Below are 13,192 nucleotides of genomic sequence, written 5' to 3'. Positions count from 1 at the left end.
TGCACTGCACTTTACAATATCTTTTATTCTATTCTATTGGTTTTTTTTCTATTCTGTTCTATTCTATTCTATGGCTTCATTTGTTGCTGGGAGTGATCTACCATTGAGGGAGGTGGGTCTATTATCGCTGGCTGCTGCAGCGTTTAGAGATCTGTTGTTGCTGCCGAGGGTCTATCGTTAACAAATTCCAAAGTACTTAGCACAATATGGTACTTGGTTCTGTATTCTCTAAAGTGGGCAGTACTGGGAGGTGGGACCAAGGGATTGTTTTTGGAGGTGGGTAGGAGGCGGAGACAAGGGTGACTCAGAAGGGGGGAGTCCCTGCACCTTATCTCTGATCTTTTCTATTCTATTCTTTTCTATTCTATTCAAATTCATATTTATGCTCTTTGAATTTCAGAAGACAGTTATATTCTTTCTATTCTACTCTATTTTAGTTCTATTCTAATCTGTTCTATTCTTTTAGCATTCAAATTCAATTTCAATTTGAGTCAAAGTCGAATTTCGTCCAGATTTTGTTTTGTAGCGTATTTGTTTCTATTGCAGTTCAGAAATTCTGAGACATCCGAATGTCCGAATAATGAACAAATTGTACAAATTCGTAATGAAATGAACTGCACATGTCTACTGGATTCACGTGTTTTGTCTTCTCACTGAAGTTGGTGCTAATAGCCTGCAGTGGTTTCATGCACTCTACTTCCTCTTAGACTGTTTTTTTTGGATTTTCATTTATATTGAATTTTGATGTTATAGTTTTGACAATATTGCACATTTATGCTTGATGCGCTTTATTATATTTGTCATTTAAATTATAGTGCACCTGATTTTGTTATGGTTTAATTCTGTTCTATTCTTTTCTATTCTGTTAGAGTCTAATCTATTTGAATTTATTCTATTTGAAATTTGAATGTCAGAAGACAGTTATATGCTTTCTATTTTATTCTATTCTATTGTTTTCTCTATTCTATTCTTTTATAGTCTGATCTTTTCTATTCTATTTGAAATTATTCTATTCAAATTCTGAAAGACAGTTATATTCTTTCTATTTTATTCTATTCTATTGTTTTTTCTCTTGTTTTCTTTTTCTAGTCTATTCTAATCTATTCTATTCAAATTCAGATTTGTTCTATTAAAAATTTGACATTCGGAAGACAGTTGTTATATTCTTTCCATTTTATTCTATTATTTTTTTTATTCTATTTTATTCTTTTCTATTCTATTTTTATTTTCTATTCCATTCTTTTCTTTTCTAATCTGATCTATTCAAATTTATTTTATTTGAAATTTGAATATCGGAAGACAGTATATTCTATTCTATTGTTTTTTCTATTCTTTTCTATTTTCTATTCTATTCTTTTTTATTTAATCTATTCAAATTTATTCTATTTGAAATTCAAATTTTGGGAGACAGTTATATTTTTTCAATTTTATTCTATTCCATTGTTTATTATTTTCTTTTCTATTCTTTTCTATTCTATTGTTTTTCTGTCCTATTCTACTCTTTCTATTCTATTGTTTTCTATTCAGATTCAAATGTTTTGTTTTTGAAATTAGAATTTTGAAAGATGGTTGTATTCTATTTTATTCTATTCTATTCCAATCTCTAATATTCTTTGATATTGTATTGTATTTTTTTATATTGTATTCTGTTCTGTTTTTCTATTCTATTCTTTTAATGTCTTATCTATTCTTTTATGTTCTATTCTATTCTTTTCATATTCGAATTTGAGTCAAATTTGATTAGCTTTTCATCTAATATTTGTTTCGATACATCAGATTTCTATTGTAATTCCATTGTAGAAATTATGAGACATCTGAATGTCTGAATATCAAAAAAATTGTCAGAATTTGAATTTGGAACAAACATGTCTAGTGGATTCACGTGTTTTGTCTTCTCACTGAAGTTGGTGCCAATAGCCTGCAGTGGCTTCATGCACTCTGCTTCTAATTAAACCGTTTTTTGGATTTTCATTTAAATTGAATTTTATAGTTTTGGCAATATTGCAAATTCATGCTTGACGCACTTTATTAAATTGGTCAATTATTTGTCAAATAAAATTATAGTGCGCCTAATTGTTTTATGGTTTAATTATATTATATTCTTTTCTATTCTATTCTCATCTATTTTATTTTCATTTTAATTTATTCTATTCAATATTTTAATTTCGGAAGATCGTTATATGTTTTCTATTTTATTCTATTGTTCTATTCTATTCAGTTCTATTCTTTTGTAGTCGATTCTTTTCTATTCTTATTTATTCTATTCAAATACATTCATTGGAAGGCAGTTATATTCTATTTTACTCTATTGTTTTTTTCTATTCTTTTCTTTCATATTCTATTCCATTGCACCTTAATGTTTTATGGTTTAAATTTTGGGGTGTTTCTGTGTTCAAGCACTTATTTAGTGTGCAGCTTTCCAAGTACAGGAGGCTCACGCTTTTTATGTGCATTGTTGGTTTTACTGTAGGTATACTCAAAATGCAGAGGTTTCCATAGCAGTTATGGGAACTCAAAAACATTTTCTAGAAAGTCAAATGCAGATCAGAAGGATGTCAGTTGCAGGTCAAATGCACCTGTCCTTGAATTATCTCAGAAGTGCCCCAAAGCCTGACAACAGGCTCCATACCAGTTCACTAATACATCAGGATAATCAGTTATTCACCAAGCAGATTGAAAAATGTAGTCATCTTTTGCCAAATCACTTGCCAAATCCATCACTCACGCAAGTCTAATCAGTAAGAACATTTGCGACAAGCTGTAATAGGTACAGTGTTAAAATGTTTTGGTTGAGCTTACCAACAAAAATGAAGGTTCCTTCTCCAGTGATTGGAAATGAGCCCTCAATATATGCATCACAGATATAAAAGTCGGAGTCATCATGTGTCACATTCTTCAACATTAGGGTGAAATGTGGAAAGTGGCCAGAGAATGTCAGATGATTCTTATAATTCTCTATTTTCAGAAATCCAGTACTGTGGGTCGTATTCACTACTATGACCATTAATTTTGTGAAACGTTTCCTGAAGTAAACATTTTTTACATTATTTGTATCCACTGTGCAGTTAATGAATGCAGTTTCTCCAGGATTAAGTAGTAACTTTTTAGGTTCTTGCTTCACTAAATAGACTCCATCTATGAGAAACAAATAATATATTATTTCACACTTAAACACAACTTTAAGGCTCAGTTCAAACTGTCGCGACTTGGGATCCGACTTGTGAGACCCCAAGTCACTTGACATGTGAAATCCCATGTTAGTTAATGAGAACTGTCTTAATTAGCACTACTGTAGTCGCTCCGACTTTAGAAAAGGTTCCTGTACTACTTCAAGGTGACTTCTAGCTGACTTGTGCCTATAGACTTTAATGGAAGTCGCTTCCAAATTGGATCCTCATCTAAATGTGATTTGGATCTGACATTACAGGAAGATTACCCAGGCATTCCCTGAAAGTCACTTCAAAGTCACATCAAAGTAGTACTCAAATTGCCAGGAAGTCGCCAGGTAAAGTCGCACTGTAAGTCGTACAACTTTCAGGTTGCAGTAGTGTGAACCTTTCACATGGGCGTTCTGTTTTTTTCATCAGTTCAGTCACGTTTTTTCCAAGAAAAAACGGATCAGTTCACATCAATTTTTCATCAGTTTACATCCGTTCTTTATCAGTGTATGTCAGTTTTTCATCAGTTTACATCCATTATTCATCAGTTTACATCTGTTTTTATTAATTGTCCGTTTACATCCATTTTCATCTGTTTTCATCCATTTACCTCCGTTTGTCTGTTTACATCTGTTTACATCCGTATTTTATCTGTTTCCATCAGTTTCTATCCATTTACATCTGTTTTTGTCCTTTTACCTCCGTTTTTGACCGTTTCAATCTGTTTACATCAGTTTTTTATCAGTTCTATTTTTTTCTAACAGAAGAAAAATAGGGTTTTCTTCCGTTCAAAAAAACGGATGTTAACGGATGTAAACAGATGCACATCCATTTATATCCGCTAGTCCATAGAAATACATAGGTGTCCATTTTTCATCCGTAAACGGACAGATGAAAAAACGGACATACAGAACGCCTGTGTGAAAGGGGCCCTAAAGATAACCAAACCCCAGAACAAAAATGCAATAACTTGCAGCTCACAGTCCTTAGAAGTGGTGACTACATTAGTTTCCTTTTTCTAAAGCTAAAAACATTTTTTTGCTCAATGTGTTTATTGAAGTTTACAAGTAACAGATAATAATAACTGTAAGACACTTGGGATGAGCAGGAGATGTTACAAATGTACAGTCAAATGCATATTCAAATCAGCATAGTAGAGTGGGTTTACAAATTACAGAAGTTCAGATTTCCAGAGAGTAGAAGCTCAAGAGTACAATGGTGAGCAAAAAGAAAAATACATATAGAGTCCACTATAGTGAGATGGAAGTAATACAATCAGCTAAAGGGAATTTCGATCAGATACCGTATACATCCAAGTGCTAACAGGAAAACGATCAATCATCCGGGAGACCCAGACCAACGTCCATGTTGTAGGGAGAAGTGGTGAGGTTAGCAGGGGTTGGAAAGGGGATCTCAGGGGTCTACATGATGGGAGATGGGGGTAAAGCCTTAGCGATGTAAGCGCATAGGTCATTATCTTGGGAGCAGGAGTGTGTAAACAAAGTGCAAGGGAAGATAATGGTCAACTCGCGGTTGCTTAACTTTAGTATATTTTGCAACTCTATTGCGTAACACCGCTTAGATTTTCGTGTGCACTATTGCTTGGGTTATCCTATTGTTAGTCTTGACCAGGTGAAGGCCAGGGGTTATCCATGCCATTGCTATGATTTGTTTGGCTGCCATGCTTACCTGAAGTAGTAGGTAGAACTGGGTTTCATGATAGCATCAGGCTGGGGATTCAAGAAGGCTACTAATGGGTCAGGAACAAGCATTTGAGAGAACAAGGTGGACAGTAACTGGAAAACATTGGCCCAGAATGAGTTCAGCTAAGGACATTTTCAGCAAATACAGAATCACTTATCATACTTGCAGTCCATATCAGGAGAGCAGCCTAGGGTGACAACCATTGTTCCCTACAAAGATACAGCGTAGATACAGATACAGTGATGTAGCCACCCAAGTGTGTTATTTGCAGGATTACCAGGTAAATCTAAAGCAAAAGAAGACTGAAAAATGAAAACTAATACAACCACCACACCCAGGTCAAGTAAGCTAAAATAGATTACATTTTTGAGTTTGGGTTTAGATCCACTTTAAAGGAACACTATCATCTTGCCAATGCAGAGAAAAGTGATTTACCAAAGGAGTTGAGAATCATCAGTAAGTAAAATTAGTAAAAACTCACTTTAATTATCCAGTCTTGAGAAAAGCAAATTCACGTTCACTTTGACTATCAAATAATGTAAAGTAAACAGGAATTTGCTTTTCACATGATTGTATAATTGAAGTGAGTATTCACTCAGTGTACTGAGTGTAGATTCTCAACTCCTTTAGTGAAACAGCTTAAATTTTTCTGCAAAGGCACCCCAATGATCACTTTAGTCATCTTGCCATCATCAGTGCACTGATCTACTTTTCAGCTGCCACTAATGTTACCAGTGTCAAAAACCAAGGGAGTGGTGACATAATGCCCTCAGTCAAGCCTAGCAATTGGCTGCTAGACCCGAAAACTGTCACAGGAGTGGAAATCAAATGCTGTACCCCCCAACTTTCTAGAGTAAAATAAATGGACACCTTTTACTAAAAAGTATGTAGGCAAAGGGCAGTGCCCAATAAGCTCCCAGTTACCAGGATCATGGAGAAAAATTTTTTAAAAATCAAATGTTAAATTCACAAATGCGTTTCTTCCCTTATTATTTTTCCTTTATATTGGCTTTTCAAAAGTGAAAAATGCAATAGTTTATTTCAAATCTGAATTTATTAAGTTTTAGGTTTAAATCAGCCTTTCTCAACCTTTTTACTCAAAAGAGAATCCTTAAAATTATTTTCAGGTCTCAAGGAAACCCTGATAAGACAAATTAATTGGCTGCCAATGAGAAAAATGCAACTTACATTGGTGGCTAGTTAAAAGAATACAACCCTTACAAACAGTTAAAGAGATCCTTGGTGTCATGCAGCTGACTCCGTCAAATGGTATTGGGCTTAGAACTATGCAAGTACCATCAAATAAAAGGTCAGTTTGCCACAGCTGAAGGAATCCCTAGTAACCTCTGGAGGAACCCAAGGATTCCACGGAACCCTGGTTAAGAATGCCTGCTTTAAACAAGTGCAGGGTAAAACATACATACAGTAGTTGTAGCACTACCCCCTTGTAAACACTCTCAATATTACCAGAAAATAGACTCACATGCAAATTAGAGTGAACTGATATTTTGTTTATATTAGAGTTGAATATCTGCATGGTAAAGCAGCACAAAATTATAGGCGTGCATATAACAGTTATCACTCTTAATAACTTTAAGCAAAGGTTAACATATATAGCAAAAATCTCAAACAGTTTTGGATGTCCTGCAACTTAGAATTTAACCAAAGGCCTCAACTCTGAGATGTTTCTGTCCCCAGTGAGCAAAGGAAAACTATTAAAGTGTAAAACTAGCCCACTTTTGCCCTCAGAAGTTGATGACAAGGTTTAAGTCTGTGGTAAGGAAAGAGTTCTTTCATTAGGAAGGCTAATGTCCCTTTAACTGCAATAGAAGATCTTCTACATGCTTGCTGGGGCCCAGTTGGTGCACTACAAGAATTCAGATCTCCTTGGTTGCAACAGGTGGAAGTCCATCAAAAGGATTTATGCAGGTACTGGCACTATCCCTTTAAGTGGTATTTAACTTGGGCAGTACCCCTTTAATGTACAAGATGAGATACAGGATTTAAGCAAGAGGTTTTAAGGGGTGGGCAGAAGCACTTATTGGTAAGGGTTAATTCCTCTTTAGTAGCAAATAGCAACAATGACAAGTGTCCTTTGATAAATGGGACTCAATTGTGGAGGAAGCAGTGGTGTGGCTTGGCCCACAGAGGGCGGACACTGCAGTAGGCTCTGATGACTGCCTTATGCTTGAGATGTGTTTGCTAATAGGTGTGCTGAACTAGGCATCAACTTGTGTAACTAGTGAACAATGTCAGTAACTAGATAGAGTAGCCGATTCAATAGAATGTCAGTGACAACTTACCATATTTTTCACTCTATAAGATGCACCTGACCATAAGACGCACCTAGGTTTTAGAGGAGGAAAATAAGAAAAAAAATATTCTGAACCAATGGACCGCAGACATAGTACAGGAGATGACCAGAGACTGCGGATGTACTACAGGAGATGACCAGAGACTGCAGACATAGTACAGGAGATGACCAGAGACTGTGGATGTACTACAGGAGATGACCAGAGACTGTGGACAGTACAGGAGATGACCAGAGACTGCGGATGTACTACAGGAGATGACCAGAGACTGTGGATGTACTACAGGAGATGACCAGAGACTGCAGACATAGTACAGGAGATGACCAGAGACTGCGGATCTACTACAGAAGATGACTAGAGACTGCAGACATAGTACAGGAAATGACCAGAGACTGCGGACATAGTACAGGAAATGACCAGAGACTGCGGACATAGTACAGGAGATGACCAGAGACTGCGGATGTACTACAGGAGATGACCAGAGACTGCGGACACAGTACAGGAGATGACCAGAGACTGCGGACACAGTACAGGAGATGACCAGAGACTGCGGACATAGTACAGGAGATGACCAGAGACTGCGGATGTACTACAGGAGCTGAACAGAGACTGTGGATGTACTGCAGGAGATGACCAGAGACTGCAGACATAGTACAGGAGATGACCAGAGACTGCGGACCTACTACAGGAGATGACCAGAGACTGCGGACATAGTACAGGTAATGACCAGAGACTGTGGACATACTACATGCGATGACCAGAGACTGCAGACATAGTACAGGAGATGACCAGAGACTGCGGATGTACTACAGGAGATTACCAGAGACTGCAGACATAGTACAGGAGATGACCAGAGACTGCGGACCTACTACAGGAGATGACCAGAGACTGCGGACATACTACAGGAGATAACCAGAGATGGCGGACATACTACAGGAGATGACCAGAGACTGCGGACATAGTACAGGAGGTGACCAGAGACTGCAGACCTAGTACAGGAGATGACCAGAGACTGCAGACCTACTGTAGGAGATGACCAGAGACTGCGGACATACTACAGGAGGTGACCAGAGACTGCGGACACAGTACAGGAGATGACCGGATACTGCGGACACAGTACAGGAGATGACCGGATACTGCGGACATACTACAGGAGATGACCAGTGATTGCGGACTTAGTACAGGAGATGACCAGAGACTGCAGACCTTGGGGGAGCGGGTACCGGAATTTGACAGGTACCCGCTCCCACTTCCGCTGCAATCGCCTAGGCAATTGGAAGCAGAAGTTGTCATCCCTCCCCGTAGTCTTCTGGGACATGTGACAGGTCCCAGAAAACTACTGGGCCATTCACAAAGCGCAGTGCTTCTCACGCATGCGCAGCGGGCACCTGGTTGTAAAGCCGCAAGCTGTTAGGGATGCCGACACCAGGGAGAGAAGATGGCCGGAGAAACCAGCGGTGATGAGGACACTGCTGGACCAAGGAACAGGTGGGATCAAGGAGCATGTTCTGCTGCACAGAATAGCAGAGGGATAACTAAGGAGGAAAGGGGGCAGAAGGATGTGATTTCCACAGAGGGACACTCTCTCCAAATGAGGGACAGCCAGGAGCTATACAAATACTCCCCCATACCTTTTAGCCCTTGGTATTGGTTCCATCTGTGAAGATAGCAGGAGCCATGTGGTAGTGCTGAACAGGTGAGTATAAGGGGGTGGGGGGCTTATTTGCAGAGACATTGTCATTTTGCCTTGTATGGGTAAGGTTACAGTGTCTCTTTAATTAAAATGCAGGCAAATGTCTTGAATGAACATTTTCTAGGTAGCACTGTTGTATTACCACATATCTGATTGGACGGCATTTAGTTTGATAAAAAAAACACTATATATAATAAACAATTTATATAGAAAATATTGTTTCCTTTTTTTCATCCTTGTTTTGCAATGGAGTACTGCTGATCTCCCACAACTTCTTTGCAACTACTTCCTACATACATGCACGTTTGCAGTTGGTAACAAAAGGAGAACATGTCTGTGCAACTGGCACTTATCTCCACTAAAAGCAGATGTGACAGGGTGACAATACAATTTGGAGAAAGGACAAAAGTGCTCTCAACTTATGACAGCAAGTGCCAAGGATCTTCCTGGCAGGATCACCAGCTATTATTTTAATGCATGCTGCAGGTTTAAAAATTATTTTTATATATATTATTATATTTATATATATTATTTCTTACAGTGAGGAACAGAAGTATTTGAACACCCTGCGATTCTGCAAGTTCTTCCACTTAGAAATCATGGAGGGGTCTGAAATTCACATTGTAGGTGCATTCCCACTCTGAGAGACAGAATTTTAAAAAAATTCAGGAAATCACTTTGTATGATTTTTAAAGAATTTATTTGTTTTGCACTGCTGAACATAAGTATTTGAACACCTAAGAAACAGCAAGAATTCTGGCCCTCAAAGACCTGTTACTGTGCCTTTAAAAAGTCCACCTCTACTCCACTTATTAATCTAGCACCTGTCTGAGCTCTTTAAGACACCTGACCACCCCACAGTCAATCTGACGCCAAATACTACCATGGGCAAGACCAAAGAGCTGTCAAAAGACACCAGAGACAAAATTGTGGACCTCCACAAGGCTGGAAAGGGCTATGGGGCAATTGCCAAGAAGCTTGGTGAAAATAGATCAACTGTTGGTGCAATTGTTAGAAAATGGAAGAGCCTAAAGACGACTGTCAGTCTCCCTCGGATTGGGGCTCCATGCAAGATCTCACCTCGTGGGGTATCACTGATGATAAGAAAGGTGAGGAATCAGCCCAGAACTACAAGGGAGGAGCTGGTCAATGACATGAAGAGAGCTGGGACCACAGTTTCAAAGGTCACTGTCGGTGGTACACTACGCCGTCATGGTTTCAAATCATGCATTGCACGGAAGGTTCCCCTGCTCAAGTCCTCACATGTCCAGGCCCGTCTGAAGTTTGCCAATGACCATCTGGATGATCCAGAGGAGGCACGGGAGAAAGTCATGTGGTCAGATGAGAGCAAAGTAGAACTTTTTGGTCTAAACTTCACTCGTTGTGTTTGGAGGAAAAAGAAGGATGAGTTGCATCCCAAGAACACCATCCCTACTGTGAAGCCTGGGGGTGGTAACATCATGCTTTGGGGGTGCTTTTCTGTGAAGGGGACAGAACGACTGCACTGTATTAATCAGAGGATGAATGGGGACATTTATTGTGAGATTTTGAGCAACAACCTCCTTCCCTCAGTCAGAGCATTGAAGATGGGTTGTGGCTGGGTCTTCCAACATGACAACAACCCGAAGCACACAGCCAGGATAACCAAGGAGTGGCTCCGTAAGAAGCATATCAAGATTCTGGAGTGGCCTAGACAGTCTACAGACCTAAATCCAATAGAACATCTTTTGAGGGAGCTGAGACTCCGTGTGCACCATCTTTAGTGTTAGTGGAAGTAATAGTGTCCTTTAGTCTATATCAGTGGGAGGAATTATGTCCCAATGTTGGTGTTAGTGGAAGGAATGGTGCCTCATATCAATGGGAGGAATAGTGCCCCAAGGGTCAAAAAGAGGCAATGAAAGGGCCACACCTGACCCCCAGGCTGCAGTTTGGAGACCATTGTACTAAATAAATAGAAGCTGTTCACTTAGCAAAGTCAATATTTATTTTTGCAAAGTAAATGTCAATCAATAAAGTTAACTTGTTTCCAAGTTGAATACCCAATCATGTGCTAGCAAAAATCCTGTTAATTTTTTTTAAATTTGCATATGATTGCTTATTCAAAGTGAACTCATGCTAGCTGATTTCCCATAACTCATTTTACAAAGTGAATATGCACTGTACAGGGTGAACAGCATTTACTACTTTAGTAAATCAACCGAATCTTTAAGTGTTAAAACATGAACCACCGCAGTTGCTATACTAAGTAAGCCACACTGATATCAATGACAATGCATCAGTTATTTTGAGAACTATTTTCATGATCTTTTTTGCTGCTGGGATTCATTATTTTGCATGTGTTAGAAGCTTTCCTTAACCTAATACCTAATATCTTCTTATTAACAGTACTAACATAAGTATGAATGAGTTGGATCTTAATAGAATAATTGAGTTATTATATTTATATTTGTTCTAGATTGGGAAAAGTAAGTGATTAGACTTCATAGTTTGTGAATTTATATATGAACATATATCTTGGGTTTCCTTTACATTCAAGCCACATATGGTAGCAATTGGTCTACCATCCTCCCCCATCTATGTAAGAGATAAAGTTACACTCAGACTTTGAGAGAAGTAGGCTGGAGGGTTTGTTATATATATATACATCTGTTTCCAATTATCTTTGTGGGACTACAAGTATATCAGCCCATTTTGAGGAAAAGGTGGGGGCTGGATTGCTTTCTAGAGCAGGACAAAGGTTTAAAGCATTCATTCTTTGGACAGCTAGGCGAAGGGAGCTGCTTGCTCATATCTACACACATTCATATTATACACACACAATTACATACAATTTTATTATTAAGAACTTAACTATACTTTTTGGACTTTATTTAAACATTCTGTATTCCAATATTTTATTTCTAATTTTTGCAACGTTATTATTAAATCATCTTTTTGAGTTTATACAAGAAATGGAAGGACTTTCTATCTGAACATTTCTCATCAATACAAGTTAAGAAAATATCGAGACAATACGATATTTTACAGCATGTGATTTGTCTGTCAATTGGTACATGCTCTAAAAGTTCCTTAAAGGCTCCATGTACACTAGCTCCTAGAAGCTGTAAGAATTTTTTTTTCTGCTCCTAGAAGCTAGACAGTGTTATCCTGTGTCCTTGCACATTATTTCAGACTAGTAGCGTTTTTCAAGCTTCAGCGTTTAGCAGCAGAAAAAAAGTGTTTTTGTAGGCAGAAACAAAAATTGCTGAATGTTCCTCAACATTACTAAAATGCTCCTAATAGCTTTTTTCTAGCTTTTTTTCCCCCTATATGTACTATAAAAATGCTAATAAAATGCTGATGCTCCTAAACGTGACTAAAAATGCTATTACCAGCGTTTTTTTAGCGTTTTAAAAATGCTAATGTGCATGGAGCTTAAAACAGATTTTGTTTTCCTTTTACCAAGGTTTGTAAATTCAATCCTATTCCCCTTATGTTATTCTTTATAATTCCACCAATAAAACACATCCTAGCAAGTTTATTGCAGTCTTATCCCTCAAAGTATAGCATTTATGTTAATATAGAATATGGTGAAAAAAAGACATTTTTTACTTACTGTTAATACAGATGTCTAAGGCCATAGTGACAGAGCATAGGAGACAGGCATATATTTTTAGCAACATTTCTTCTAAGATTTCCTTCTAGCTGTGGTTCACCTGTGATGTTTTGTCACCTATGTTCGTCTGCTTCTAAATTACAGTATATATAGCATAACATGATGCCACCCCCACTTCTAAAGCCCACCTACTTATGATAATGATGAAATAACGATGCCTCTCTCTTTTTTCTTTTTTTTTTTATTAGTTATAGTGAATATGAAAAAACAAAAAGCAAAAAAGCTGCCTGGAACATTTTTTAAACCACTTTTTAGCTGGTCTGACAATTATGTTTTCTCAAAACTTTTATAAATGACTATTTTACTCTTTTTTTTACTGCTCTTTTTTTCAGTACTAAGTAGGGTGAGAAATCACCCATGTATTAAACTCAGTAATTTACAGATGAGTAGGTTAGAACTACACAGATGATTTTTACACTCATTCTTTTTTGAGATTTATAGCCAGTTCACACAATCGTGTGTGCATTACACGAGTTGGTAGAATTGCACACCAACACACCATGCCAACAGAAAATTCTTAAATTTGCAGTGACCACACATTACAATGACCAGTAGCTAGTGGTTATTGGAAAAAATACACCCATACATTTACATTGGTGGTTAGTTTAGAGCCCCTTTACATTGTAGTATAATCAGTGGTGTAGCGTGGGTTGTCAGTGCTCGGGGCAAG

At 37.8% G+C, this 13,192-nt stretch overlaps 1 protein-coding gene across 2 annotated transcripts in view; it reads right to left on the bottom strand.

Moving 5' to 3' along the window:
• Window positions 1–12,575, bottom strand: part of LOC149452425 (uncharacterized) — a 43,103-nt gene extending 30,528 nt beyond the window's left edge. For both annotated transcript variants that reach the window (XM_089689405.1, XM_089689404.1), the window contains exons 1-2: window positions 12,463–12,575; window positions 2,800–3,135 (exon numbers count right to left, since the gene is read on the bottom strand). In XM_089689405.1, coding sequence (XP_089545531.1) covers window positions 2,800–3,135; window positions 12,463–12,529 — 403 coding nt within the window. In that variant the 5' untranslated portion in view covers window positions 12,530–12,575. The remainder of the gene's footprint in view (window positions 1–2,799; window positions 3,136–12,462) is intronic.
• Window positions 12,576–13,192: the final 617 nt, after the last annotated feature.

The sequence above is a fragment of the Staurois parvus genome, unplaced genomic scaffold, assembly GCF_062004578.1.
Source record: "Staurois parvus isolate SC_StPar_1 unplaced genomic scaffold, SC_StPar_1.0 ptg000473l, whole genome shotgun sequence".
NCBI lineage: Eukaryota > Metazoa > Chordata > Amphibia > Anura > Ranidae > Staurois > Staurois parvus.
Note: the sequence above shows the minus strand (reverse complement) of the source record. Positions and strands in the feature narration are given on the sequence as shown.